A 27,979-nucleotide genomic window follows, 5' to 3' on the forward strand; every position below is an offset into this window, starting at 1 on the left:
CAGAAAGTGCTATCGTTCCTGTCAGTTTAAATCTATGTAGCTCAACTAAACAGTGTTGGCTCCACTGAGATTGACAGTACAGCTTAGAGCTCCTATTTACGGGTTTATCTCTAAAATGAGAAATCAAATTTCAGAGATGGCCATCAGCTTCTATTTTATCTTCATTATTTTTAAACAACAGACTGGTCCTTCGCATGGGAAAATGCTATCAACATGTTTTTCATCCCTGGAATAAATATGAGACCTGTGCAGCTCAGAAATCACTTCAGAAATAGCTCAAGGTGCTTTGCTCAGTTTACGAAATAAAAGCAGAAATATTGGAAAGCAGCCAAACGTCAAAAGAGAAAAACATTTTTAAAAGGAGCAGAATCTTGCTCATTATATGCAAAAATACTAGCTATCAGTGCATTTGACAGTCCAAAATATAAGGCTCCAGGGCAATCAGGGACATATCCCTGGAGCAGTTCCAACTGCAGAATATGGTCAGCTGTCACATTACCTGAACCGTGCCAGTGCTGACAGGCTGGCAGCTTCACAGTGGCACATAACTGGCCATAGTGTTACCCAGGGAAGCATCAGCGTTCATGTTTTCAGGTAGGTCCACAGATGCACCAACATTTATGCAAATCAGTCCAGTTTTGCAAGAGAAGAATTTTTCAATTTTTCAGAGAATTAAAAATTTAAACGAAAACCCAAAATGGCTTTAAGGGTTGATGCCAAAACATTGTCATGTGGAAATCTGCACTGGATTTTAACCAAGTCGAGAGTTCAGCCAGCCAAACTCGCCTAACCTGGCAAGCCTAGCCCAAACCATCTGAAAGTCATTTGAGGGCTAAGGGGAACAAAGTAGAGAAAATAAAAAAGAATCCTAAAAATATCAATATGGTTCTACACATGTGGTAGAGAGAAAACTAAAAATATATATAATAAAATAAAAATAAAAAAGGAAGGCCTTTTGGAAGGCTCTGAGCCTATGTAAGTATATATTTTTAAAATAGTTTTGACATGCAGTTCTTTCTGCAATGCAACCCATAAGACAAGGAGGGAAAAGGGAAAAAGATTCTGACAAAATTAGACGTTTTCATGTATATTTATTTTAAAATCAGTTTGTATGGTGGACTTCAGCTGTGAGGTTTGTCAATGTGTATTCAAGGTTTGTCACAATATAGAAAGAAAAGTGCATGTTTTACAAAGGAAAACAGGACAGGGCAGCTTAAGCGCTGTATTTCTCTTTTTTTAAGGTTTCTTTTCATTTGAGCAACAGGCTGTTTTTGTCCTTAATCTAGATAACAGGCATCTCCATCTCCCACTTAAATAAAGTCTTTACTTTTGTGATGTTGTGTCCATCAGCGGGGAAGTTGAAGTGATGTTTGAGAGTGCCGTAGCAAGTGGGGGAGGGGAGATCCACAGGCCCCCCCACTGACTTTCCTACTAGAGGCTTCTGGACGATAGTCTTCACATGTTGGTGTTCATTCGTGTTTGGCTATTGGCAGTTGTGAGCTCCCCTTGGCTACCTTCTCTTGGAGGGGACTGGAAGGGAAAGTTCAGCGGTAAAGAAACGTGCTCTTTTTACAGTGAAAAGCACAACAGGCCATCAGTCTGACAAAAGACACCGTAAATGAGGATGAACAGCTCCAGATAAGCCATCAGGGTCACAGGACGGATGCTACATAATTACAGCTATTCAAGATCTGGAGCGACCATTCAGAACACCAACAGAACCATGTACCCAAAGGTCCTGCAAAAAACCCCGTCATTATAATAAACTTGTGATTATAATCAGCAATGCAACTGCAAGAAAGTCCCATGGCAGAACAATGGGCTTGAGACTATCTGACCAAGGACATTACATGAATTTGCCGGGGCATAAATGAACAAAAAAAAAAGATTTCTGACAAATTTATATTTAAATATATTCCTCAAAAATATTGTCTGATAGCACCTGGGTCATCATGACACGAGGATGGATGAAGAAGAAAGTGAGTGGGAGAAAGCGAGGAACGGGGTGTGCTGAGAGTGAGCGAGCGCACAAAGCAGGCAATCAGGCCGGAGCGGGGCGACTTTGGCCCGGGGACCCCGTTACCTTGACGTGTATCTGGTTACGCAGCACCGCGGCTCTCAGGATCATGGCTTTGGCTCGTCTCTGGAACTCTTTGCCCATCTGTAGAGACTTCTCAAACGTCGTGCTCCGCTGATCCACGTCTCTGGCATACAGAATCTGAGAGACGAACGCAAACATGGCACTATTCTCCAAACGCTCAGCGTGCTGACCTCTCTCAATGACACCAACGCTGGCAAAACGTACTGAGTAAAACCGGAGAAATAAGCTACTGCTGACAAGCCCGACACAAACTGCCCTGCGGTTAAATGTGTAATACGAGTAAAAATTATTACAATTTCATAAATTGGAGGTGGAGAAAGAAATATTCATGGGACAGGTGTGGCATAACTGGGATATAAAAACAAATAACAAATAATAAAAACAAACAAGACTGAATAATGTGGTTTATGAGCCGGAGTAATATTCTGTATTACATTTCACACCCAAACAGCTCTGTGAGGACAAACAGGGATGAAAAGCAAAAATATTTATGATGCTAAACCTGACAGAACCACAGACAGCACTGCTCAGTGATGTGGAACAAAGCAGTAGCAGAAAGGTCAGAAGGAGCTAAGGGGAGAGACTGGTCGGGCGGAAAGATGGCGGGGGGACCTTGCCTTGCTGTGGGAGTCGATGCGGCCATTGATCAGCCCCTCCAGGATCAGCTGCGTCAGCTCGTCCTCCAGAGCCCCCACCGTGGTGTTGAAGGCCATGGCCATCCTGTTCATGTCCGCTGACACATAGGGGCTGAAGTACTGCAGGCAAAGGGTTAAAACAAGCTCGGTCAACAAGAACCCACCCGCTAGTCAAAGGGGAATGAGGCTCATGGTATTACAGACAGAAAAGCTAAGTCAAGGCAATTTTACACAGTTAGGTCCATTCGATCAGAGTAATGACACTGCAAACACAGTGCTCTGATAACCAGGACCGGTTCACATTCAGGGCCTGGAATCCAGACATCCACTCAGCTCTCACAGACCAGAACTGAAGAGACCTGCCAGGAAGTGGCTTCTACAATTTGCTGAATTAACTAAACTGCTTCCGAGAGTCAATATGATTTACACACATTTCTACTAAACGTCAGGTATTGATTTGCTATAGACCTTGTGGATTTAATCCTTCCTTGGAGAGCAGGGCAGAGCTTCCTGTGAGTTACAATAGGCAGAGTTTAAAAGCCAGCCTTTCCGATGGCTGAAGATTTAATACTTAATTATCGACCGTGTGCAACATCCACTCCTGACAGGCCGGCTCGGCAGTGGCATGGGTCAACACCACACCACAGGTACCAGCGTAACAAACCCTGGTAACCTCAGAGCACAATTCTGCACCGTGAGATTTAAAATGGTTCTCAAGTGCATAGGAAAGTGCAGGAGAAAGGTCAGCTCACCTGTATGAGAGCCCTGTTCCTGATTTGTGTGTACAGTGTCCTTACGTGTGGGGCCAGGTACATGTCTAGGAGAAGGTTATCCTGAAACATAAAGGAAGCCCAGGAATTCATTTCCAAAACCATATTAGTCGCAAACACCCTGGATGATTTTATCGTCACAAGCTGAATGTTATTAGAAGCAGAGCACATTTAAATTCATGGAATGAGGAAATGTTCATAAAGAAAATTAATTCATAAATTACAGGAAAGTTTTACGAACCAAATTATAGTGAACAAGCAAAATACAGTGGTTATATACTGTAACAAATTCAGAGGAATTTGTTACAGTTACAACCACATTCAGAGGATGAGTTTTGTAGGAATGAGCATTTCTTGCAGATGAACCACACTGTCATTCTGCATAAATGTAACAGTGACTCCTGCTGATACTTCGTCTCTAAATGTACGGCCAAAAATGCCGCTGCTGCGGACTGACCTTGCATCATTTTGTGATTTGACAGCATTCATAGCAAAGTTATTCAAAGTAAAATGCCTTTAACTGGCTCATATGAAAAGCAAATACCCACCTCCCATTAATAGATTATGCAGTCTGTTTATATTTAACACTTTGACTAAATCGAAAGACATTCTCAGAGTGGGAGCACTTTGATAAAGAGTATTTAAATCACGTTTGAACGGAAGTATATCCTATAGAACATTACTACATCCAGGCTCTTCCTATGTCTGATATGCTTATACGTGGCTTGCCCTGCTTGGATCTTGTATCCATCTTCTCGTGTAAATCCAATAGTTTCACTCTGTGTTCAGTTGTGTGATTGGAAACAAGAGACTGAAATGGCAGCACAACGTTTAAAGCAAATACATGCGCTGACCTGAGCTTGTGAAATGAACGATAAACTATGTTAGGATAAGAAATGCTTAAATGGAAAGTGCGAAAAATAAATGGCCGTCTCACCATATTTAAAAAAAAGTGCAATGGTTCTCCACTTCAAACCAATTAAATGTGCTGTATAAATAAAGTGCCGACAGTGAGCGGTGCCATAGAGTGTACGCAAAGCCTGCGCAAACCAGCGCAGTTCACCATGTGCTATAAATCCATCACCGTTCTTCCTGTGACCTCACAACCTACACAATCAAGAGCAGAAACGGCAGCTTTTCACTGGGGAGAGGATGAACGCAGTGATATTCCTTCTGAATGAAGCACTAAAGCAGCTATGCTAAAAGCCTCCCTTTAGCCAGTGAGAAATAGTGCATGCGCGTATTAGGCGGTACAAGATTGTGAGTACCTTTATCTCATCCAGCATTTTCAGGCAGGAAGCATACTTTGACTCGTAAAACTTGAAGATAATGTCACGGACTTGAGGCTCCAATTCTAAAAATAATTTAAAGGAGCTGGAGAAGAGAAAATGGTTTAATAAAGGAGATGTTTCATTTTATACTTTTACGTGAAAGACTTTGGTAGACGAAAATATAACCTTGACAAGTGCTCCAAAACAAGAAACAAACAGCAGTAAAAATGGTCTCAATCATTTATGTAAACCCAGTGCTACAGACTGAAATTACACAGAACGGACCTTTCATGTATCCAATAACTGGTAAAATATGGCTAGTGTAGCTGTTAGAATGGCAAATATTCAGGAAATAAATACTAATTCATTACATGTATTCTTGGAGACTGTCTCCGTTTCTATTAAAAAGAATAATGGTTTTAATTATCGACATTAACTTTAATTGGACCTTAATTGCATCTCAGGCTTCACATCATTTGGACATTAAGTTATCAAAATTGGATTGGAAAGGGCTGAATGTTTGATAAAAACTCTCTGGGGAGACAGCACAAGAATAAAGTGGCATATAAACTGAAGTTCTGGAGTGTGTGTTTCTCTTATTTATTGCGTTGGAACACTGAACAGTTGCTTTTACATGCCCACAGTATTCAAGGAGTCTGTGAAATCTTTTTCACTTGCCAATGTGTGAAAGAAGCAGACTTATGCAACCTATTCACATGTATTCCTATGCTCAGTAATGCCATGATATCATGCACTCAGAACACAAGGTAAAAGGGCGCACCTGCTGGAAATGACATTCCGCTGCAGTTCCTGTCGGTCGAAAGTAGCCAGCGCACACATTCCTCCATACACAGCTACATTACTAGGGGAGAGAAGCTGGAAAGCAGTCACAATCATTAATGACCATTTTCATTGCCACAGAGCATTACAGTCAATGCCTGATGTGCTTGCAAAAAAAAGACCTTGTCTCGTCTCTCTACTCAGCCATAACTTACTAACTTGTAGCCTCTGACAGAACTCAGGCACAGGAGCCTAAAACAGGTGTGATGAAAGATAAAGCTGGACAGTATAGGAGTATTGGCTTCCTCACCTCAGGGAAGTCGCAGTGGTCGAACGAGGCCAGCAGGAAGCACTTTGCTGCCTGTTTGTACTTTCGAGAGGCTAGCTCTGCCAGGCCTGGCACAGGAGAGGAAAAAACAGGCAGGACACCTCAGAAACTTTCACATTATCCTCTCCCTAAGGACCTCCGCACACACCAGCTAACCTACCGCTACAGCATGTGATGCTAAATGAATCTCAGGACTAGAGCGCCAACTGTGCACCCTCAAACGGGCCTCTGGCTTTGGAGACTCTTCCCCTTTCTAAGCACGGCTAAACAAGGCGAGTCATAATTACCTGCAGCACATTTTAATTTGGTGAGGACTCCTTGGTTTTGACTATCTCGCTCTCCTCGTTGCTGAAAGAAAAATACGTATGTCAATGCCATTTACACGTCTGTTTGGAATGTTAAAGGAATGTAAATCTGAAATGTAAAAAAAACAAAAAAAAAAAACAACATACCTCCGCGATCTCTGGAGTGGATTCTGCCTTGCTGACGTAACTGAGTACATGAGACCAGTTCTGGAGGTAAACGCTAACCTTCACAAAGAACAAAATAACATTAGTCTGCCCTCTAGTGCTGACATCTGTAAATGTAATGCGTATGATCTGGTCAAAAGTAATAAATTAATTTTAGGACTGCCTTCATTACTGCAGCAACATGACACATTTAAGGGAGCACTAAGATGTAAACAAGATGCTTTCACACAACAACACAACAGTGAATGACAAGAGATTCACCAAAATAAATGGAAAACAGCTTAAATTTGTCTTAGAGGCATATTTACAATACCTTTTCTTCTGCCAAATGTATTATACCAATAAAACAGATGTACTCAGAGGGCAGGATACAATGTGTTCAGTTACACCTGACTAAAGACCTGTCAGTAAGTACATCAAACATCAAAGGGAGTTGCTAGCTTAAAGACAAATCTGCATATAGATTGGTCTGTCTGGGCTGGGCACACAGCTGTGCTATACACACCTTAATTACCTTAAGTCATCATACTGATGGTACAGCACAACACTGCACACCCTGCTTACATTACAATGTGTTAATGACACGCAGCCAAACTGAGCATACCTTGATTACGTTAAGACACATATTGATGACATGCTTGGCGCTAGTGCAGTAGTCTCGGGCACGGGAGTAACACTTCAGGGCATTGCTGAGGTCACCGCAGTCTAAATAATGATCTCCAAGGTCATCGTGACCCCTCCTGCAGAGAAAACGATTAAAAAAAGAACAGCACGGTGAGAGAGAGAGTCCACAGACGGCTACTGTAAGCACTGTGCCAACAATAACTATTGCAATCTATCACTGCATCAAGCCAACTGTGCAACAGACGTACATGTGATCACTGCCAACCACTAATGGCAAGCCCTGCAATAAAGGAGCTCCCTCTGCTCGGCTGGTCTCTGAGCTTGTGCTTTTAGGGGGCAGAGGACAGATGCATGCATTTTCATGTCTAATCAGTTTCACAACAGTGGGATCTGTTCCTGTGCTCCTGTGCCCCCATGCAGTATACTGTCTGCCTGAAAACACATCTAAAACACCCAGACTTCCGCTGTCCTGGGAGACTCTTCAAAGATCACATTACATTACAATTACACCCACTTAGCAGACACTCTTATCCACAGTGACTCACAAACGGAGACCAGCGTTAGCCTCAGGAATACAGCAGTGTGATATCACCAAGAAGGCACAGAAGGCTCGTTTGTCATCAGTAAGTGTTTGGTTAAATGAACAATTAATATAGCAAACAACAGTAAATACCACTATACAGCTAACACATCTGTACACAGCTATATCTATAACATTATCACAAAAGAAAATCCAAAAAGAAAGAAAGATCGCTAGGGGGTGTCAAGTGAGCCATGGTGCAGCTTGAAGATGTGGATCTTCAGTCTGCATTGGAAGATGGGCAGGGTCCCTGCTGTCCTGACCACAATAGAAGGTTACTCCATGACTAGGGGGGCCAGAACAGACAGGAGATGTGACCGGGAAGTGCAGGCATGCAGGGGGGGGGGGGGTGACCAAGGGCCCAGAGGTAACAGGATAGATTAGCCTGGCTGGTGTGCAAAGTCTGGTGATCCTTTCAATATATTGTCATTTTAGCTGCCCAATAGGCCTCACCTTATACTCTCCTTGATGGAGTTTCCCTTGTAGTTTTTCAGGTCAGTGTCCAACTTCTCCAGTTTGAGCAGAGCCTTTTTCCTGGTGGACTCTGCCCAGGCTGTGTCGAGAGGAGGGGGCTCCACCCCACTCTCTGCAGCGACATCTGCGGCCCCCTGCACTTCCCTGTGAGCAACATGAAGCCCTCATCACCACTGCACAGCTAATACCATGGTCAAGGCCAGTCTACAGTCAGGCAATGTACCATCGTTGCCACTGGCGAATATCACATTTGACAGTCCGTCGTAATTGCATTTAGTTTATACAAGAGCGACAAACATAACAATGATAGCGATGATGACAAATTGCCCATTGAGATTTTAATTATATTGAACTTTCACCCCATCACTGGCTCGGCTGTCATGACAATATTATTATAGAATGTTCTCATCTCCGGTAATTATCTCCAGGCGAAGTGTAAAGTCATAGCCTAACCTTAAAATAAATTAAATGAAAGACCACATATTTGTTGAAAGTTTAATAAACACAGTTACAATGTTTCCGTGCCTGTATGCCACCGACAGGGCAGACTACAAAGATGCCATTAATGACTCCATTACGGTGATGCGTTCTTATAGGTTACATGTTTATACATTCCATGAGCGACAGCATTCAATACCAAAGTTAAGTGATAATGGAATGTTGGTTACAATGTAGCAACATCCATCAGCCAAGCATACATAACCTAACTATAAACTGGCCTATACTTAGTCAAAATCATCTCCCATCTTTAACCCTCCATGAAATCTATATATTACTGTATTAACTCAAACCGCACACAAAATAGAGCTGTACATAATGAACGATATGGGGCACCTACTTCACCAACTTCATTAAAAACCATTAATCTTACAAACAACACACTTGTATTTTAACCTCATTATTTAGTACAAAGCCACATATATTTATCCCCTGATCGTATAAGCTCTTTTGTGAGCTGTATCTTTTTTAAACAGCACAGAGTAAATAACTTGCTAAAGGTTACAACATCTGAAGTTTAACTGGGATTTGAACCTGAAGCCTTGTGGTGTCAAATGCAGTTCACTGATCACCATTCCACACTGCCATTGCATACCGTACCCTTTAAACAGATGGACAGTGACATCATAGGTTGATGTGACCACTCTATCAAGGTGGCCTTACCTAGTGGCTTCAGTGAGCTTCCGGTGGATTTCCTCGTAGACGTCAACGTTGAAGGTTCTTTGGACAAAGGACAGAGCCATCTTGAGGGCTTCGACACGGAGTTGGGGACAGTGGTCTGCAATGAACTGTAGTCTCTCGATCCTCATCAGACCGCTGTAGCTGGAGGCATACTGCTCCAGATCCTGCAGCAAAGAAAGAATCCGTACCACAACTGGCCACCTGTTCTGCCAGTCCTAAGCCACATTTGAGCATGCACTGAGGCTGTGTTCCAAAGAGACGCACTCTTTGCAGTCCACAACACATAATCTGGTCATTTCCACATATGCCACAGATAACTACAGTAAAATACAAAAAAATGAACTAGTCACATATTAAATTTGAGCATTTACAGGCTACAGAAATCCTTAAAAATGCTCAGTCTGACAAAACTGAAATGTAAAAAGTATTACAAAAATCTACGCCATTTAGCATATTTGATCGCTTAGAATCTCATCATTAATTTACTCCAGATATTAAGTCATACCAGAGTTGGATTTTCCACAACATAATTGGTGTCAGATGCATTATGCTGGTCTTCTTGTGGATCAGCATCTATCTGCATGGGCTCCCCAGCCCCCTAAAAAAACAGGAAGGGAGCATAAAGTAACTTGTTCTCAAAACAAAAACAACAGAACAATCCAAATATCACTGCCAAGAACTACATAATTCACAGCCCATTTTTTATTTTTTGTTTCATTTTGAACTTCTGGCATATTTTGAGAGTCCTGCCTTCATAATGTACAGAAACAAAGAACACCAATGCACATGTTATATTCCCCATTACTCCCTGTGCTGAACCTCAGGAGCCTGGGGCTGAGGACAAAACCAGAGGGGTGGGTGCAGGTGTGAACAGCTGCTGTGAAGTGTGCAGTAAAATTCTGAGGCTGAGCTGCCTGCAGGAATCTTTAATGGTGCTCAGAACCTGCTTTGCATATCCAAGCCCTGACAGGCTGGCACAGAACTCCTCTCCTTCAAGCTCAAGTCAACAGTCACAGCAACGCACACTGCTGCTGGTGGAGTGCACATATACAGCACAAAAAAAAAAAAATTAATACGGAGAACGTGCAAAACAACAAATCAGGTAAAGTAAATAAATTCTGTAAATTCTGATTTGAGATCCAAATAATATGGACACATTTTAACAGCAACCTGGCTTACATGTATATAACAGTACAATACTGATAATAAATAATGTATAACTAATGAATGAATTACACAGGTGTGTGGCGGTAACCTACTATTGTGATGTTTCCAAGAATGTGAAAATATTGCTCACATTCACAAAAACAGATTAGAACAAGAAAGTGGACCACATTTCTGCGTATCCAAATGCAGGCATTGACAATTAAATAGATAGTGCCAATCAGACTGCAGGCAAAGCATCACAGCTTCGGGAAACAGAAGTAAAACTATCCAAAACATTACCGTTGCTTCTACAGGCGCCGAGTAACATCTAGGTTTTGCAAAGACACTACAAACAACTCTATACTTAAACATCTAGCAAGATCGCTTGTAGATACACGTAAACCAACAGATACGTATTAAGCATTAAAATTACTAGCTAGTTGAAAGCTAGTCACACAGCAAACACAGGTAACTTAGATGTTATTCGCCTAAACGTTGTTGTTGTCGATAACGGTTCAAAGGCGGCAGATAACCAACCAACCTGCTGCATGGCTATAGCATTAGCGCCACGGCATAGTTATGAGGTGCCGCTAATACACTGCAAAATTTGCATGTAGCCAAAAACGAAACATTAGATAACGAGAATATGTACGAATAGCTTACACTAGAGACCATTCACTAACGTTAGCTGACTCAGTGGCCTAACGTTTGGTGGGTTAAGCTAGCTAGCAAGCTAGTAACTTGTAATAAAGTTAGCTATCAAGCTAACACAATAAGGTAGTTAGGATAGCTATGTAGTCGCACACGAACATTTATGCTACCGCTGTCAAAATATAAGCAACACCTAATATTGCTCGATCCAAAATGTACATTTAGTAAGCCATATTGCCAGATAGATATCGTCTTTGTAGCCATCAAGCGAGCACTAGGTAGCTAATGACACGTCGGAATTCTGATTATCCGTGGCTAAGCTCGTCTAGGTAGCCTGGCAGTTCGTTTTCAAGGCTAACCACACATTTTTCTACCAAAAAGCTAGCATACTTAACGTTATCTGCCATACATTACATATGGCATGGAAACAATGGGGTGGTTAACTTAGCTAGCTAATCAAATCCTAAGTTTAGAAACAGTGAGACTATCAAGTACCAATATTAATCTTGTAAGTTATGATTTCCCTGTTTATGATCGCACAGTGCTATCTAAGCGCTGAGATAACAGAACTGCAAATCACTTTCGCATGGTCATAAACACAATTGCGAAAACTGAACAGTTACCGAAATTTCTATAAAAGAAGCAAACCCCGCTTTAGCTGAACTTAGCTAAAAGTTGTCAAGACCTCTTCCTAATTTGTCATGAGTCTGAGGCCCTTGTGATTTCAAATCAAAAACCTAACCAATGTAAATAAACTGTAATAGCGGATGACGAAAATTAGCAGAGCCTTTTTGGCGTATTCTTCCGACAATATGTGTCTTGTGAGTATGTATTCTAAAACATTAGTTTACCTGAAAGTTAAAGACCTGCACGGGCAGAGGCATCTCCTTTCTGTCTCTGCAGAAACACGAAGCTCACAAACACATCCGGGGCAAGAGACAGGCACGTCCCGGTCGCGTTATGACGTATTGAATGAGTATGCACTATACGCATACATTTCGGTGAGTTTACGCGTGCAAGTGTAAACACTTCAGAAGAATCCCTGGCTGAGATTGGTTTTTATGAGTTGCATGATGTATAACTTCCTTACTTGATACTTTTTACGATGTATGTTAACATGTCATTTTTAACAACACTACGATTGTGAAATTCAGCTATTTATCACAATAATCCTTCCTTAACCTGACGCTTTGTCAAAAACAATGTAAGCTATGTATGTTGTCGGCTTCGAGTGTGCTGTAATAAATTTGAGTGAATCGCATATATTGTTGAGAGACTAATAATATGGTAGCACATTATGTGCTGGGTGCAACTTTATAAAAGTTAAGGCATTAAACATAATATTGACATAGTTATTTCAGAGCTATTTAAATGCTTTATGGCTGTTTGTCATCTGTATTTAAAAATGAACATTTTTACAAGTACAATGCTGTTAATAATTTGGAATAACTTCAGAATGATATCGTTAAACCTACTTACTGTGAACAACAAATATAAAGAGGGTGAATAACTGTGATAGGAGTGAAGCTTTATGGAACATTTGAGTTGGCTTATTGTGGTTCCCCAATGAACCTCACCATGAAGCAATAATTCAATTCACTTTTTAGCTGCATCGACAGGCTTTAGGTTTTAAATCATCTCTGGACCATCATTGCAAAGGCCACAAAACATATCCATATGTAGCCTACTATTCATTTAAAATTCAGCAAAACATAAATAAGATATTGGCTTCATATATTATTAAGGCTAAGATGGTAATACTGTATGATTCTGTCTTAGGTGACATAGCCAGGGAACTGGCTGTCCATACAGTGATGTTTCAGCTATGACCACATAATGCAGTTATTAATTGGGCTCATTGAGGGATGTTTTCATTTCATAGTTCTTCTCCCATCTCATTGGACAGTATTAGATCCCGAATCTTCATTCAGGCAACCGCAGTCTGCCTGCACTAACTGTGCATCCAGTTTCCAGATGTGCAGTCATATGGCCCCATGGCAAAATACTGAGCTTTTCAGTTACCAAAATATAAAGGTGCAATCTGTCAGCAAATCTTTTAATAACAATAATTTAAGTCATATCAATTATGATCCAACTCAAGCTGACTTGAAAGCTTTGCAAGTTACTGCCCTGACAAATACTCCTTTCTCATTCCAGAAAGTGAAGAAAAAGTAATTTTCTACCTTACCAAGAATAGGGTGCGGTCTGAATAATTGCTGCAGGCTAATAGGATAATGTAAGATAATATAAGATAAGCTAAGATAAGATACACTTTCTTGAACCTTGTAGGGTAATTTTTCCTTTGCATTTGACCCATCCTAGTTGCTTAGGATCAGTTGGCAGCCATAGTGCAGTGCCTGGGGACCAACTCTAGTTCTGAGGCCAGTGCCTTGGTCAACAGCAATAGTAGGAGTATACCTAACCTGACAAGGTGCTTCACTCAGGTATCTACGTGTGATCACAACTTGAGTGAATGTGGCGTATCATGTTTATTCTTGTCAGTGGTGAAGGCTTTGGTGTAGAGCGGAGACATTGGGATATTATGATTTGTGCTTGGGATGAAACCTAGCAGTAACCCTGCTCTACAAGATAAATTAATATATGTTTGTTTTTTGGTAATTGTATCACATTAGTCTGAAAGTTAATGAAATGTGCTTCATAACATGGGTTTCTGTACTTTTGCCTTTGAAAGCCCCCCTTAAGACTACACTGTGGCTGAAGACCTGGTAGGACTCCTTACTCAGGGGGTCCCCAGTTCCCAGTTCGAGAAACCATCCTTCAAAAATAAATAAATAAACAAACAACAACAAGAACAATAATAATATAACAACAACAACAACAACAACAATAATAATAATAGTAGTAATAATACTAATAATCATAATAATAACCCATGCAGAAAGATCCACAGCCTTTAATATGGTGATGTTTGCCTTTATTCTGGGTAAAAATTGCTTTAGAATGAACACTACTTGAAATGCTTATGTATATTGTAGCCTAGCTGATATAGATGTGAAGACGATAATGATTATAAAAGGCCTAATAATAAAGTATGACAGATAATTTAATCATCCCCACCCATCCTCTATATAAAAATGTTTTTTATAATATACAAAAATAGATTTCTTTTACAGAATTTCCTCCCGTGTCCACCAAGTTTTACCTCTGTTACAAAATACTTTAAATCATTTTGGGCGTCACTTCAGACAGAGGGCGCTGAGTTTCGAAGATCCTGTGCGCTTTCAGCGAACTACAACAAACACAGGGTTAATAATCCGAATCCAACTGTTTATAATCTTGGATAACGGAGGTCGGTGATAAAACTACAGCAGGAACAGTGAGATACTGCTGGATTTTGTGGATATTTAGACGACTGCACAGGAAGCTAAAAAACGGGGTGTACCGTCAACACTGCCTATGATGGTTAAAGTTTGATACGTAGTTTCGTCCCAAGTGAAAGACGGAACAAAAGGAAACGACGGACGATGGAATGTCTGTCTGCTAGCAGTTAGCTCGATCTTTGGTGCTTGCATTCTCTTGACGTGCCATCTATGAGTTCCACCTCTGCATTGTAGATATTTGTTTTTGCGCTAAGGGCACTGTAGCAGCACGATTTACAGGGGAATTACATCATGCACCTTAGATTGTTTCTCGGTAAGTTGTTGTTTATCTTGCTTTTTGTGTTCGTGTTTTTTACTTTGATTATTATACTTAGCAGTGTAAGTCATTCAAAACAGGTATTTAAACAATCTGCCTTTGTCCGACCAAACGATAGCGAGCTACCTGCAGCATGAGGGAACAGTTTCAGGAGGGTAGCCTACGCTTCGCTGCTGTGTTATATTGTGTATTGTGACATTCGGTTTTCAGTTGGATAACGAGTTGCTACATGCCTTGCATGCATAGCCTACAACTCTTTTTATTCAGCTAAACTGAATTAATCGTTCGAGCTAGTTATGCGTGTCTGTGATACAATTGTGACTGATACAGCCGTTTATGAAACTCTGCTAATAATACTTTTTGAAATAACAAATCTGCTCAGATGTTTATGCATTGCAATTTCTGTGATAAAACACCGTCAAGCAATCAATTAACGCCGTTAAAAAGCGTACTGTTTGTAATTGTGCCAGGCCAGCCGTTTCCTTAACTGTCGGATCCCTTCACCACCTTTGAAAGAGTTTGCATTTCCCGTGTCCTGCTATTAAAACTTTCCACTTCCAAAACAAAAAGCCTACATTTCTCGATTTGGTAAGCCAAAATGAGCAGATAAGATCTTGTTTTGTCATGGCGGGGACAATGCTTGAACAGTGCTACTAGCATATTTAATGTATCTGCCTTCGAATGAACACACGTAGCGTAATTAAATTATCAGGAAACATACACTAGGTACGCTACACCAAATATGAAAAAAGACTAGCCTACGTGACTTCTGAGGAACCGTGCCATACCACTAATGCATAATCCAATGATGACAGGGGTATGCAAAAAATCTGGTTTTGCATTATGTCCTTAAATGCCTCAGTGTTGCTTAAAAGGGATTCTAACGAGTTTAAAGCCAACTATGCTGCTCATTGAGAGCTGTTCATTAACCTCAAGAAAACCATGTGGTTTTAGCATTGACTTTCCACAAATACCACCTGTCACTGGTTTCGGTGTCAGTGCTAAACCTAAAATAGAAAACAGGAAATTGTTTGTGCATTGAAGTCAACGTTCCCCGTTTAAGATAGAAGGATATACAATCTCAGTGCAAAATGATAGCACATCAATATTTTACTGAATTGTAGCCCACTCTCCCAGCCAATGCAATGACACTGCTGTTACAATGAATTGTGGCTTCGCAGCATCTTGACCAAATAAACCAATATATTGGTGTACATTATTTCCACATGAAAGATGATACATTTTTGTGCCAAGTGACAAAATAAGTGTTTCTGCTTGCCCCACTATATAGTACAGAAAAATGTTTGGTGAAGAAGCCTGTGGCCATGAGTGAAGTTAAGTAATAATTACGGAACAGTTTTGAGCTGAATTGCCACTCTAAGGCTGAACCTAGGATAGCTGTCACAAATCAGTAATTTCAGTATGAATAAGAAGGCATTGGCAAAAATAGTGGCTATTTGTGTATAAAAGTGCCCCTTTGGTGAGGTGTACTGTCCTAAGCTGATTCTGTTTGTGTATAGGCTTCCTTGTGATGTAAAAGGGATGAGCAGCACAGGGGAGAGTCAGACTGGCCCTGGTGGCTGAGTCCCTTGTGAGGAACAATGCACGTCTCCCGTGTCGGCATCAGCAAACTCTGCTTCCTGCTCTCCCTGGCCTTCTGTGCCTTCCTGCTGCTCCTGATCCCTGGCTTGCAGCCTCCGCAGCGCCACAGTGACCCCCCTCAGCCTCGGCCCCACGCGAGGACCACAGGTAGCAGAACGGGGACGGCCAGCCGACACTCTAGCTACACAGTGGCCATCCCTCTGAAACAACCCGGGAAGCAGTATGGCAGTGCTGCGTCTCGTGGCAGAACCGGAGAATCTAAGAACCCAGACACCAACGGCTCGGCTCGAACTGTGGGCAGCACTCTGTCCACAGGTAAACAACAGGCCCCCCCGATACAGGATCTTGTTCATTATCCACCTGGCCGACCTTGGCCTCAACCCAGAGATCAGCTGGAGCTGAGAGACATTTTTATTGCAGTAAAAACAACTAGGAAATACCACAAATCTCGACTGGACCTGCTCTTCCAGACCTGGGTTTCTAGAGCAAATGAGCAGGTAGGGAAACCAGATGCGACTTCTTTCACATTAATGTATATAACCTCATCAAGTTTCCAGAGATAAACACCATGTGAACAGTTCACTCCTGACGACTCCATATGATCAGAACCACTATCTGATATGACCAATCATAAGGAGCCGACTACCTCTTGTACCAATTATAGGGCTGCATTCAACTATGTACTATTTCCATTCACAATTTTAAACGTTTCCTCTGGAAAGCAAATGCTGTGGAAACAAATTATTCCAGTCATGATCAGTAGCTATAGTGATGGCTGACTGATTCAGTATGACTCACAGAGCACACAGGGCTGTGGAAATTGGCAGATGTGCACAAAGCAGTTCACTCTATGTTTATTGCCAAGATGCTCTTTTCCACGGGTATTCAGCTCAACAAAGTACGTCAGGATGATACTTGTGATTTGGAACCCACATCAGCCATGGGTTTTTATCAAATCTGGGAATTTAGACTTCTATCCACCAAAGTAATCACACAATTTGAGCATGCAAAAGAAGTAGGTGACAGCTATTCTAATGCAGGAGAGTTTGCATCATCTATTTGAATGAGCAGTGCAGGAACAAGTTATATTTTAACAAGCTGACCTTGTCATCAGTAAATTTACTAAATTGATGGCATATAACTCTGCCAATGAAAGTTAACATACAATGAGGTAAGGGTAATGCAGTTATCCATATTTTTCCATGAATAATTCAGCTGTTGCAAAACAGAGAATGTTTCTTTTTTGAATTTCAGGCACAACATCTTGAAATGAAGGTTTAACATTGGCAGTGCACAGGATGTCCTCAATATTCATGTTTGTTCTGGCGCATTACAGCACAGCTATGTGATAAACTAATCCAGGCAAAAGGAAAGAAAGAGGCTTCTTTGAAAGCACTCAGCAGGGCCTCTCAGCCACTCGTATGTGGAAGCTGGACTTGGGGCGGGTGTGGAGGGTGAGAAGGTCAGCTCTGAGGGTGGCATGTGAGAGAGTGTTTATAAAAGGAACCGCGAGCAGGAGCCAGTGGAAGTTGGGGGCAGCCCGGAGCGTGGCGGACTCTGGCTGCCTGCAGTGAAAATCCCGGGCTGCCAGGGGACTGTGGGCCCCAGGGAGGAAGTTCCTCAGCAACTCGAGACTCCGAAGCACATGTGTGCGTGACCTGGAGAGCAGGCCGCTGTGTTTGTTTTAGCCCAGGAATCCCTGCCTGCTCTAAAGGCTGGGGAGCTAGCCGAGGCAGGGGGGGATGGCCATGTGGACCGTGTACATTCCCTCTTTGTGCAGAGATGTCTCATGGGTTCATGGCGCTGAAGGGACCTCTGGGTATCTGAGACCCTTTGCATGCCTTCTGTCCATTTCACTTTTGGACCGGAGACCCTGCCGCAATCCAGGCTTAATAAGGCAGAATTTTAACAAGAGAAAATATAGGACCATGTGCTGGATTCTGGAGCTGCTAATAGGCCATGGCACATCTCCAACTGGTAAAACACAGATTTATAACAGGCCTCTTCATACAATGGCCCTCTGTTCCACAAGTCCAACAAAAAGGAAAACATTCTGTCCTGAAATGCCTGATAATGTCAAGGTCACTGGGTAAAAAAAAACATCTTCTATCTCATAAGGGAAGGCTAATGAGTAGCATCTTTACTTTCTATATTGAGATATAATAGCACACTGCATGCTAGGATCTTGTAGGAGGCCAAAAGTTGATTAAATGCTTCATTCTTCAAGAGTAATGACTTTCACAGCTCATGGCCTCAATTGAGTGTTTGATTGGGGTCAAAGGTTATGTGTGCTGTTCTTATACAACCACTTGGTGTCCTCAAATTTAATCGCCAAAGTGCTGTTAAGAAAAATCAGTTTGGGTCTGGAAAAATGTGAACAGTTGGTTCTTGGTTCTTTCATGAGTAAAGTGGTTCCTGTGGTTTAACGTGCCACAACCGTTAAAAAGTGGCTAAAGACATCTGAAAGATCACATTGGCAGATTATTTTCCTTAAACTGATTACAAATGGAACCATAACTAAGAGACCTCTGTCACAAGGCTTCAAAAGGTGCAGGAAATCAAAGCGTGGATGTAGCATTGGCTGATGTAAGACCACTGCGATCTTTTAAGAGCTGTCAGGATCCAGGATTTATTCACATTTCACAAGTAAATGTGCTGCACAGAAGATGAATGCCCCACTGGCGTCTCGGCTGTTTGATCTGGGAGTGGAGCTCTCCGCCAGCTGCTTGTGGCTTCGCTTTCTCCTCCGCCTGTGGTGGATTCCATTTTCTCCCCAATGGAGGGGGGGGGGGGCGGGCGGGCGGGCGCGGGCGCGAGTGGGCAGGGCATGAGGCATGAGGCATGAGGCAGTGGAAAGTCCAGCGTTGCTGGACGACAGGGGTGGCAGCAGCTCTGTTTGCTTTCCAAATTTAGCAGGGCAGGCATGGTTTTTGGCTCACCTACAGCTCCTTCAGAAATGGCAGTTTGAGCTTCGCTGGCTGGCAGTGCTTGGCACCTGGGGAGCAACCCTCCCATACTGATTACCTCAGAACAGGTTTGGTGTACTGGCATCTCCACCCTGACATACATGGAGGACTCATTGTGAATGAACACTTCAGGCATTGTTTGTCTATGGAGACAAATACTTAACAGCCCTTTGTTTTTGGATTTTTCAGACCTTTATCTTCACTGATGGAGAAGATAAGGAACTAAGGAAGAAAGCAGGTAAAACAATTAGACAGTCCCTGGTAAATGGGCAGATGTTGACAATGTTAAAAAGTATTGTTATGCTATAAAAGTACACAAAAGCAAAATGGAAAATGTAATGGGGCAGGCAGAAATTTTTATTCTCTCAAATCAGTTGGGATTCATTCCATTTTAAATCTCTCACTTCCAGAAATGAACTGGAATTGAATTAATAAAAGAATAGTCTGAGAACACTACACACTAACTAAAACTCATGAATTGAAGTTCAATTTATTCCCTGAGCGGAGGTGGAAGGTCCAGGAGTCATAAAGTTAAAATCCTGCTGTGTGTTTCTTCACCCATGAACACAGCCAGCAGATTTCACTAATTAGTTCTACCTCCTGGCTGAAGAATTGTGCTAATGAGCAAATCCAAGTGATTTCAACAAAATACTGGAAAGGACTTTTATGTTCTGGACCTGGATTTTCCACCTTTGTCTCTCAGTTGGATTCCCTGACTGAATTGAAATGGAATGAATCTCAACCTTAGCAGTGAGCACCCCGATGCACTTTCTAGCACGACACAAACAAACAGTGCACACGTCTGATTATTCATAAGATGTAGAATAAAACTTTGCTGTGCTCAGGAACTGACTCACCCTCTGTCTCTTGACTCTGTCCCAGGAGACAACATTATCAACACCAACTGCTCAGCAGCACACACGCGCCAGGCTCTCTGCTGCAAGATGTCTGTGGAGTACGACAAGTTCATCGAGTCCCAGAAAAAGTTGAGTGGCTCTGTCTGGATAAGGGAGACTCTACTGGGGTGCTTGCAGATTATGCTCCCATCTTGGACCTGGAGAGGGGTCAGAATCCCTATGGAAGAAACCCTATATATGCTGTGGATTTTCTAATCCTTACTTAATGACCCAATTTATGATGCAACCTACACTTTTCCTGTTAAGATGCTTTAGGCAGACCTCATGGGAGTTTATCACAAGTGGAGGCGATGGCTCAGTGGTCTTTGTGCTTTGTGTCCGTGTTGTAGGTGGTTCTGTCATGTGGACGATGACAACTATGTGATCCTGCCCAGCCTGCTGCGGTTGCTGTCCTCTTACTCGCACACGCAGGATGTGTACCTGGGCCGCCCCAGTCTGGACCATCCCATCGAGGCAGCCGAGCGAGTCAAGAGTGATGGATCTGTGAGTTCCCTCTCACCCCCTCTATACACATTTCACACGTTTCAAGATAGATCCGTGACGATAATGGCCTCCTTTTTCTGCCCTTGTTCACTCTCACAGACGTCAGTGAAGTTCTGGTTTGCCACAGGAGGAGCCGGGTTCTGTATCAGCCGTGGCCTGGCACTGAAGATGAGCCCATGGGCTAGGTGAGTCACTGAATCATTCTTGCTGAAACATGCCACAATGTTTAAACTAATTCATTTTCATTGTATTTCCACTTCCACTTTTTTCTTAGCCTTTGCTTGCTGGCTCAGCCAGCTTATTAAAAAAACAACAACAAAAAAAAATCAGGTCATAAGCTGGATATTCACTAAAATTGTATATTGACAAACTTACAAAGCTCCGCATACAAGCTCAGTTCCTTAACCACTCTACACTTCTACCCCTCTAAAATGATTTATTGTGTATCAGTGAAGGCAATGTTTGAAACCAGCTATGTATGGTTAGCCCTTTTTTGTGTCTGCCACTAAACTGAGCTGTCCTCTTCGCCCTGCTCCAGCCTGGGGAACTTCATAAGCACGGCAGAGAAGATCCGTCTACCTGACGACTGCACCATTGGTTATATCATTGAGGCACTACTGGAGGTCCCGATGACACACACCCGGCTGTTCCACTCACACCTGGAGAACCTGCAGAGGCTACCGAGTGACACTGTGCTCAGACAGGTCAGACCCACTGTGCGATAACAGGCTCTCAGCCCTAAAGAAGAGTAGGGCAAATATTTAAATAACTGTTTGCCTGTTTAAAAATGTCAAACATTCTGATATTGAGGTGTGTTGAAGGATAGGTTTAAGGCATGCATTGCAGTCACAGTTTTGTTATTCAGAAAACCCAGGTAAGTGTTGACAGAACTCGGGGGGGAAGAAGAGATGAGTGATAATTGCCTCTGTTCCCCAGGTGACCCTCAGCTATGGTGGGTATGAGAATAGAAGGAATGTAGTCAGCATCGGTGGAGCCTTCTCCTTGGCAGAAGACCCTTCAAGGTAGGACCGTGGTGTCGACTTGCTGTTCAGACCTGAAAGAGAAGCCATTACAAAGCTCAAATGGTTGGGTTTTCAGTTTATTTAAAATGACTTACATACATGCTTGCATTGCCACTGTTGGTAATACTCATAGAATATTTCTTTGTCTTTTTTCTCAGGTTCAAAACAGTCCATTGCCTACTTTACCCAGAAACGAGTTGGTGCCCCACTAAAAAACACCCCTGAATTCCACGTCAGGGCAGACTGCTGGCCAGCTCCCCTGAATTCCACCAGCTGTATCACTGTCCATTCCCTTTACAAACAGCAAGGTCTGCACAGGGATTTGGATATTTAGAGCTGCTTCCTCCTCTATTCTGTCTGGGAGTCCATGGTCTGCTGTCCTTGGAGCTCTGCTCAGTTGTGCTTAGAACTCAGAATGTGACTAGATGCTGGCATGGCAATGTATCAAAAGCTTTATCTTAAGGGCTGTCGTGTAGTGGTGCGTCTGAAAGTGGATGAAGGTACTTCAGCGAAGAGCTGGGATTAGATGCAATATTAATTTATTTTTTATACTGTCAAAGATTTGCTGGGCTTATTTTAACAGAAGCTCGGGACCTGAGGCAACATCCTGAGAGGATTTTCTTGGGAAGTCAGTGTTAAAGGGAGGAATAGCATTCAATCTGTTCTCCTGAATGCAAGAAATTCAAGACTGAATAGTTTTTGTGCCCAGTTCATACAGCATGCTGCACTGTAGCACGTACCATTTCTTTTACCCTTTTAATGGTAATATTCATTGCTTATCGCACGAGAACAAATCTTGTGGAAACAGTATTACTGGGTCATGTTCGTTCCTCAGAACATTGTTCCATCTAAAACAGAAATATGGACTGAATTTTTCCTGTCAGATGAGTGGTCCCAGATATTTTATTACATTCATGGTTTTGTATTTTTGTGTATGATTTTACTATTGACTGTAAGTTATGATCTTATTAAAATGCCATGTGATCCATTGCTGCAGTATTTTAACTTGAGACGTGAGAATTTTATTTCCAGAACTCTAAGTTGATTTCTTACAGGTTTAGACAAACCTAAGCAGAAGGTACAGACATCACTGCAGGCCAGTGTTGAAGATGAATAGGTCATGTTTTAAGTTGTGATTTTATTTTGTTCAGTCCATCTTTTGCTGTTATACACGTTTTTTTTAAATAAATAGTGCTGCCGAACACACAAAACACAGAGAGAAGTGTCTCTTTAAAAAAATAATAATTTACCAAACCTACTAAATGGCACAGTGCCTCACAACTACTGAGAAGATTGGGGCAAAATGCATAATTCAGTTTTGCTGATTCAGTCCCAAAAATTTTTTATGACCATTTAAAGGAGGGCAGAATGTTTCCACATTCTGAAGCAATGAGTCAACTTTTTTTGGGTCAGCATTGTGTTGTTTGCCAGCTATGTGGAAGTATTTCACTGAAACTAAAGTCAGTTTATTCAGGGGTGTTAAACTGGTAGAATGAGTATGCTTTTTTGTTTTTCCATTACCAGTTCTGTTACATTATATTACAGCTGGACTACATACCAAGGAGTAAATTCAAAGCTTAAGGGAGTTGATACTGAAAGTGGATGCCTGCTGGTCTGTGGGTGGATCCATAGTGTTTATGGCTCGAGACTTCTAGATATCAACCATATATCTTCAAACCTGTCACAAAAATCAGAAAACTGCAATTAGTTTTTAAATAATGGTCACAAATGTGTTGCAAATAAAAGCAATATTCAAGCAAAAAAAGGAGTGAATGAGGCTTAGATTCACCAAATTCAATTTTGACTTGAAACAGAAGAAATAGTGGTTAGTAATTTGACCCTGAATGGTATGAGATAAATGCCTCCAATGTCTCCATAAATCCATGTGCAATGAATTCCTACATAATTTAAGTGTCTCTTCCTGTCATATGAAAACTGAATCTCGACTCCACTCATAAGTAAACATCTGATGTTTTAGTCCGTTGTAGTTTACTGTGATATGACAGCTCAGGCAAACCAGTAAATTTAAAAGCAGTAAATTCTTGTCGGAGTTCATTATAACAAAAATAATGATGCCTTGTCTGACTCATACTGCGAGTACAATTACTGCATATCACTTAAAAGAAATGAACTTATAAACTCCCTTCTAGGATTTCCAGGACTTTAGTGTTATTTTGAAGGGGAACAACAGGGAAACTAAATGACAACTAGACCGAACAAAGCTTTAATGCCACATTAGGTGTTCTGTTTACAACAATTTATGCACTTCAGATAAGTGTCTTCATCACTATTACAAAAACAGACCCCTTCCATTTATGTCAATGAAACCTGTCCATTTAGCGAAATATAGGCTTCAGGTACCCATGACATTCTACTCAAGTATGCTATTAACAAAATGAATTTCCTATAAAAAGAAATTAGTAATCAGAGTAATTATTCCACTCCCTTCAACAGGACTGATTTACGATTAAAAACTGCAGGTTGAGCGAGCAGCTGCAAGAGGACATCCTCTTACTTTTAGCTGTCTCCAAATGACCGGCTTAGCGTTAGCTTTCTCAGCTTTGTTCAACATTGTTCCCACAGAGACTAAAGAATGTTTTGATGTCTACCTGATTTAGTAAAGCTGATTAGGTAAAGCTTTACCCATCAAATGAAAGTGACAGGATGGCTAAATAATTCAAACCTTAATGGCTAAGGAATAATGGAAACCCGACTTATTTACATGAAGGGCATTGTTATAAAATGACACCCATGGGCATTTCATTTCACCCCACCACTACAGCGCACTGCTGCTTCAAAAAAGGCTACTTGAAATGGCATTCGATTGTCTGAACAGTTTATGGGAAAAATCGAGTAGCAGGATATAACTTTAGTTAGCTAAGTACGCCGAGCCACTAGCTGACCTACTCAACACTACTCTACATTTTTGTCTCCTCCTCAACGCTGCTTTGCTCGTTTCCTTATCCAGCTGCAACGTCATAAAACTGGACTTCGTACTGTCTGCTTTTCTAGCATTCCGCGAAGGGAAAGGCGCGCAGGTAACCTCTAAAGTATTTATAGTTTCTGCATATCGCAAGACCCACAGATGCATGTCACTAATTTGCTTGAGGCGTTCGTAGGTTTTTTCTTCGTAAGCGGAAGTGCGAGGAGTAGCTGACAAGCGATAGTTACGAATATAATATCTACGGATATTAGTCCGTTTTAATTAGTCTCCATGTTCGATTAACCTGTTAACTGTGCTTTTTGATTCTTTTAGCGGACTACACTTTCATTTTGAATCGGCTGCGTTTCATTAGGCTACGCTGAAAACATGGAAATCACATTCGCAGGGAAGAGGGCCGTGGTAACTGGAGCAGGGAAGGGTATGTCCCTGTAGCCTACTCTACTGCCTCCATAATTAAAGACACAGTGACACCCCCTGGTGTAAAGTAGCTACCGTTTGAACGGCAAGATTCTTATAAACAGAGAAATTCAAACTGGAAGGAATCCATATGTTTGATTTTTACTTTCTCTTGAGTCCTGTTGCCATTTCGAGCATTCTTTAACATTTGCCTCAAGTGCAAGTAAAGCTAATTTCAGATTCAAGAATGACCTTTGTTCACCACTGGTCCACCCCTGGGTATATTCACATGACGTGAAGAATGATCTTTCTGACATGATCACAGATTATTAATTCAGAGAGTGAAGCGCTCTGCTGTTGCGTGTTGTAATACAGGGATAGGCAGGGCCACTGCGCTGGCGCTGGCACGGAGCGGAGCAGAGGTCACCGCTGTCACACGCACCCAGGCTGACCTGGACAGCCTCCTCATTGAGGTACTGGCCCCAGATAGCTGCCCACACTCCCATTATGCTCCTGTGATCCCACACTGAGCTATTGTTGCCCTGCCTCACATCAATACCATCCTGCTGAATATTATGACAGGCAGACCAGTGTGTGCTTTTGACAATGTCTAGATGTTGTCTCTTCATTCACCGTGTCGAGATTAGAAGGATTCCTCTGTGACTGTGACTTGTCTGCTCCCAAGTGTGCCTCCATTAGGCCGGTGTGCGTGGATCTGTCGGACTGGGAGGCCACTGAGGCTGCACTAAAGGACTTGGGCCCAGTGGACCTGCTGGTGAACAATGCAGCCTGCGCTTCACTGCAGCCCTTCCTTGAAGTCACCGCTGACCAGTTTGACAAGTAAACACTACTCGTTTATGTCATATAGTTAGACGGACAAGCTTGACTTATGTAATTTTATTATTTGTGCATATAGCCTGAATATTTCAGACCATAAGAGTATTTCCAGACTATTACTACTGCCCCGAGTAGTAGATTTACTCACAGAAGACACCTTTAAGATCTGGAATGCTTTGCCAAACATACTCCACCAAGCAAGAAAGTTGCAAGAAAAGTTGCAAAAAAATATTGATGTCCATTATCCTTTCATAATTTTTGTATGTCCATTAGACATGACATTTGTATAAAAATATATTTTGTAGTCTGCATTTAATTTAACAATGTATGCTAATTTTAACATTCCGTAGATTTAGTTGCAAATAAATTAAAAGAAACAGACTGACAATAGTCCTTAAAATGGTCTCTTCCATGTTTACAGAATTGCCTGGTTTTCAGGGAGTTACATTTTATGAAAATGGGAATGTCACTGCAGACAGTATAAGCTGTGTTACTGATATGAAGGGTAATGACTCCAATGTAATGTAGTAAACGTTTCTGCTTCTCCTCATTTCAGAGTTTTCAACGTCAATGTTAAGGGAGCCCTGCATGTTGCTCAGGTAAGTGGCAGTTAACACTGCAGGGGTGTTTCAGAAGCATGGGTGTTAATGACACTGCTCCTCTCTCTGGCTTTGGGCGTGCAGATTGTGGCTCGAGGAATGAAGGCCAGGGGAGCTGGCGGTTCCATTGTTAACATCTCAAGCCAGGCATCGCAGCGTCCGCTGAAAGACCATGCCGTTTACTGTGAGTGAAACGTCCAGTCATGAATTCATGTCTATTTTGCTTTATGCCAAAGGAAATTTTAAGCCCCATTATTACCACTGAGCTATGACAAATTCACATATTACTACAAGGGGATTAGGTCTGTGAAAAACCGGCAAATAGTTTAATGATATACACATTTTGAGGGAAAATCAACAAAATATTTAGACTTGTTTACTGCACTCTGTAAATTATTTGTTTTCCATCAAGGTGCCACAAAAGCAGCCCTTGACATGCTGACTAGAGTGATGGCTTTGGAACTTGGACCATATCAGGTGGTGTACAGCAAACTGTAGCTGATGCATTCTGTAGCTTAGAGCATGGTTTCACTACCTTTAACTGTGAATTTTACTACGACGTGAAATGTGCGACATGAGGACCTGCACAAACACACAATATTACCCTGTATTTTCTTAAGAAATATATTATTACCTTAATTTAACTTTTTCTGTGCTGTGCATCTCCAATTTTCCAGATCAGAGTGAATGCTGTCAATCCCACAGTGGTGATGACTGACATGGGCATTGTGAACTGGAGTGACCCTAAGAAGGCCAAAACCATGAAATCATGCATTCCAATGGGAAAATTTGCAGGTCAGCCATTCTTCTTCCTGTGTGGCAGAACAATTAAATGTATGTGCACATGCACACACCATATACTAAGACTATTCAACTGCCAGTCTGGAGGCCAAACATGGCCCACCATAGATGTACTCTTGGCACTTTGATTTGAAAAGGGAAAAAGTAGTAAAATGCATCAAAAATTCTCTGTGAATCTATTTAATGTCAGCATACCTCCCACTAGTGACAGAATACTTGGGAGTGTAATAGCTGTGCATATTTTAAGCACCTACTTTGTTTACACTCATGAACACTCAAGAGTTAAAATAAAAAAATTGACCGTTGTGCACCATTTAAAAAAAGAAACGGACCCCTAGGAAGAAGCACTTTAAGAACCCTGGCATACACATTTAGTTGGGGACCAATTTAGGGTCATGCTGCCTGATATTGAATGAATGCATTGTGATAAATGTCATGTTCATGGAGCAATCTGTACCTCTGCACTGATCACCTATGATCGGTATGACGTTTTGTCCACCAGAAGTGGAAGACGTGGTGAACTCCATCCTGTTCCTCCTGAGTGAGAAGTCTGCCCTGACCAATGGAGTCACTCTGCCAGTGGATGGGGGGTTTCTCGCCTGCTAGCCTGTCCTAAATCAGTAAAGCACAGCACTACTTCTACCATAGCAGATCATGCCAGCTCAGTATAACCGGATTCTGTCCTTTGGACATGATTTTCCTTTATTCATAGTTAAGAATTCTAATAAAATCAAGTTTCAAGAGTA

General features: G+C 41.8%; 3 protein-coding genes and 1 long non-coding RNA gene across 4 annotated transcripts; 2 read left to right on the forward strand and 2 right to left on the reverse strand.

Moving 5' to 3' along the window:
* Positions 1–1,074: 1,074 nt before the first annotated feature.
* LOC118221800 (COP9 signalosome complex subunit 1-like) lies at positions 1,075–11,992 on the reverse strand. The gene is made up of 14 exons (XM_035407191.1): positions 11,861–11,992; positions 9,718–9,810; positions 9,195–9,376; positions 8,013–8,177; positions 6,960–7,095; positions 6,338–6,415; positions 6,173–6,233; positions 5,868–5,953; positions 5,559–5,653; positions 4,775–4,880; positions 3,489–3,569; positions 2,719–2,856; positions 2,084–2,218; positions 1,075–1,530 (listed from the first exon to the last, which is right to left on the reverse strand). Exons 1-14 carry the CDS (start codon positions 11,891–11,893, stop codon positions 1,456–1,458), a joined length of 1,464 nt encoding a protein of 487 aa, XP_035263082.1. The 5' UTR covers positions 11,894–11,992; the 3' UTR covers positions 1,075–1,455.
* Positions 11,993–14,215: 2,223 nt separating this feature from the next.
* On the forward strand, positions 14,216–22,661 carry rfng (RFNG O-fucosylpeptide 3-beta-N-acetylglucosaminyltransferase). Its single transcript, XM_035404941.1, has 9 exons — positions 14,216–14,663; positions 16,187–16,765; positions 19,424–19,472; positions 20,117–20,219; positions 20,481–20,634; positions 20,734–20,819; positions 21,173–21,338; positions 21,571–21,656; positions 21,815–22,661. The coding sequence occupies exons 2-9, from the start codon at positions 16,268–16,270 to the stop codon at positions 21,879–21,881; spliced, it is 1,209 nt and encodes a 402-aa protein (XP_035260832.1). The 5' UTR covers positions 14,216–14,663; positions 16,187–16,267; the 3' UTR covers positions 21,882–22,661.
* Positions 21,524–24,691, reverse strand: LOC118220758. Its single transcript, XR_004764007.1, has 3 exons — positions 24,564–24,691; positions 23,215–23,334; positions 21,524–21,688 (listed from the first exon to the last, which is right to left on the reverse strand). It is a non-coding gene; the product is annotated as an uncharacterized LOC118220758 (long non-coding RNA).
* dcxr (dicarbonyl/L-xylulose reductase) lies at positions 24,457–27,979 on the forward strand. The gene is made up of 9 exons (XM_035404942.1): positions 24,457–24,694; positions 24,913–25,018; positions 25,372–25,469; positions 25,682–25,836; positions 26,390–26,432; positions 26,517–26,616; positions 26,845–26,909; positions 27,110–27,227; positions 27,736–27,979. The coding sequence occupies exons 2-9, from the start codon at positions 24,967–24,969 to the stop codon at positions 27,837–27,839; spliced, it is 735 nt and encodes a 244-aa protein (XP_035260833.1). The 5' UTR covers positions 24,457–24,694; positions 24,913–24,966; the 3' UTR covers positions 27,840–27,979.

This window comes from Anguilla anguilla, chromosome 2 (assembly GCF_013347855.1).
Source record: "Anguilla anguilla isolate fAngAng1 chromosome 2, fAngAng1.pri, whole genome shotgun sequence".
In the NCBI taxonomy this organism is placed as follows: domain Eukaryota; kingdom Metazoa; phylum Chordata; class Actinopteri; order Anguilliformes; family Anguillidae; genus Anguilla; species Anguilla anguilla.

Excerpts from the sequence above, each read along its gene's own strand:
- dcxr (XM_035404942.1), top strand. The coding sequence starts at position 24,967 with ATGGAAATCACATTCGCAGGGAAGAGGGCCGTGGTAACTGGAGCAGGG. Across the intron at positions 25,470-25,681 it reads TGGACAGCCTCCTCATTGAG|TGTGCCTCCATTAGGCCGGT; the intron begins GTACTGGCCCCA and ends TCTGCTCCCAAG. Across the intron at positions 26,910-27,109 it reads TGGAACTTGGACCATATCAG|ATCAGAGTGAATGCTGTCAA; the intron begins GTGGTGTACAGC and ends CCAATTTTCCAG.
- rfng (XM_035404941.1), top strand. The coding sequence starts at position 16,268 with ATGCACGTCTCCCGTGTCGGCATCAGCAAACTCTGCTTCCTGCTCTCC. Across the intron at positions 20,635-20,733 it reads GAGTCAAGAGTGATGGATCT|ACGTCAGTGAAGTTCTGGTT; the intron begins GTGAGTTCCCTC and ends TCACTCTCACAG. Across the intron at positions 21,339-21,570 it reads GTGACACTGTGCTCAGACAG|GTGACCCTCAGCTATGGTGG; the intron begins GTCAGACCCACT and ends TCTGTTCCCCAG.
- LOC118221800 (XM_035407191.1), bottom strand. The coding sequence starts at position 11,893 with ATGCCTCTGCCCGTGCAGGTCTTTAACTTTCAG. Across the intron at positions 5,654-5,867 it reads ACCACTGCGACTTCCCTGAG|CTTCTCTCCCCTAGTAATGT; the intron begins GTGAGGAAGCCA and ends ACTGCTTTCCAG. Across the intron at positions 4,881-5,558 it reads CGGAATGTCATTTCCAGCAG|CTCCTTTAAATTATTTTTAG; the intron begins GTGCGCCCTTTT and ends TCTCTTCTCCAG.